Below are 506 nucleotides of genomic sequence, written 5' to 3'. Positions count from 1 at the left end.
GACATCCCCCCCTCAAGACTACTAAATAAAATTACTTGACTCAACCCCCCCCCCCCTCAAAAAAAATAAAATAAATAAAAAACCTTATATAAAATTTACAGTGGCAGAGCTCTTTGAAGTATTAGGCACTTTACATGCATTATCATCACTAACGATCTGTTGCAACCCACAAATCTTTGAAACATTTCATCAGGGTACCTTCCAAAGGACGATGATGTCAAGCTCTACTTCGCTGCATTTTTTGACAATACTTGTCCCACCGTCATCAGTCCCGCTCTGTGGCGTGAGGCTCTTTCTCTGCATTTGACTAGCACCGCCTGCGGACACGCCACCTCTCCTGGCTTCAGAATGCAGACCCCTCCGGAAGAAAAAGTCAGCACACGGAGTGGTAGAGCTGACAATCTAAGGACAAAGAGACAGAAACACAATAAGGACTGTTAAGAAGCTGAAGGAAGACAATAATTGGTGACGCTTAAAGGGGTCATATGATGCGATTTCAATTTTTC

At 43.3% G+C, this 506-nt stretch overlaps 1 protein-coding gene across 1 annotated transcript in view; it reads right to left on the bottom strand.

Moving 5' to 3' along the window:
- LOC107698191 (trafficking protein particle complex subunit 8-like) overlaps nucleotides 1–506 on the bottom strand; it is a 32,665-nt gene that overhangs the window by 16,096 nt on the left and 16,063 nt on the right. Inside the window, exon 14 of the mRNA XM_016499155.1 lies at nucleotides 199–402. Within this exon, the coding sequence (XP_016354641.1) occupies nucleotides 199–402 (204 nt within the window). The remainder of the gene's footprint in view (nucleotides 1–198; nucleotides 403–506) is intronic.

Source organism: Sinocyclocheilus anshuiensis, unplaced genomic scaffold (assembly GCF_001515605.1).
Source record: "Sinocyclocheilus anshuiensis isolate Anshui unplaced genomic scaffold, SAMN03320099.WGS_v1.1 scaffold4546, whole genome shotgun sequence".
Taxonomy (NCBI): domain Eukaryota; kingdom Metazoa; phylum Chordata; class Actinopteri; order Cypriniformes; family Cyprinidae; genus Sinocyclocheilus; species Sinocyclocheilus anshuiensis.
The sequence above is the reverse complement of the archived record's forward strand: the minus strand, read 5'-3'. Positions and strand labels throughout refer to the sequence as shown.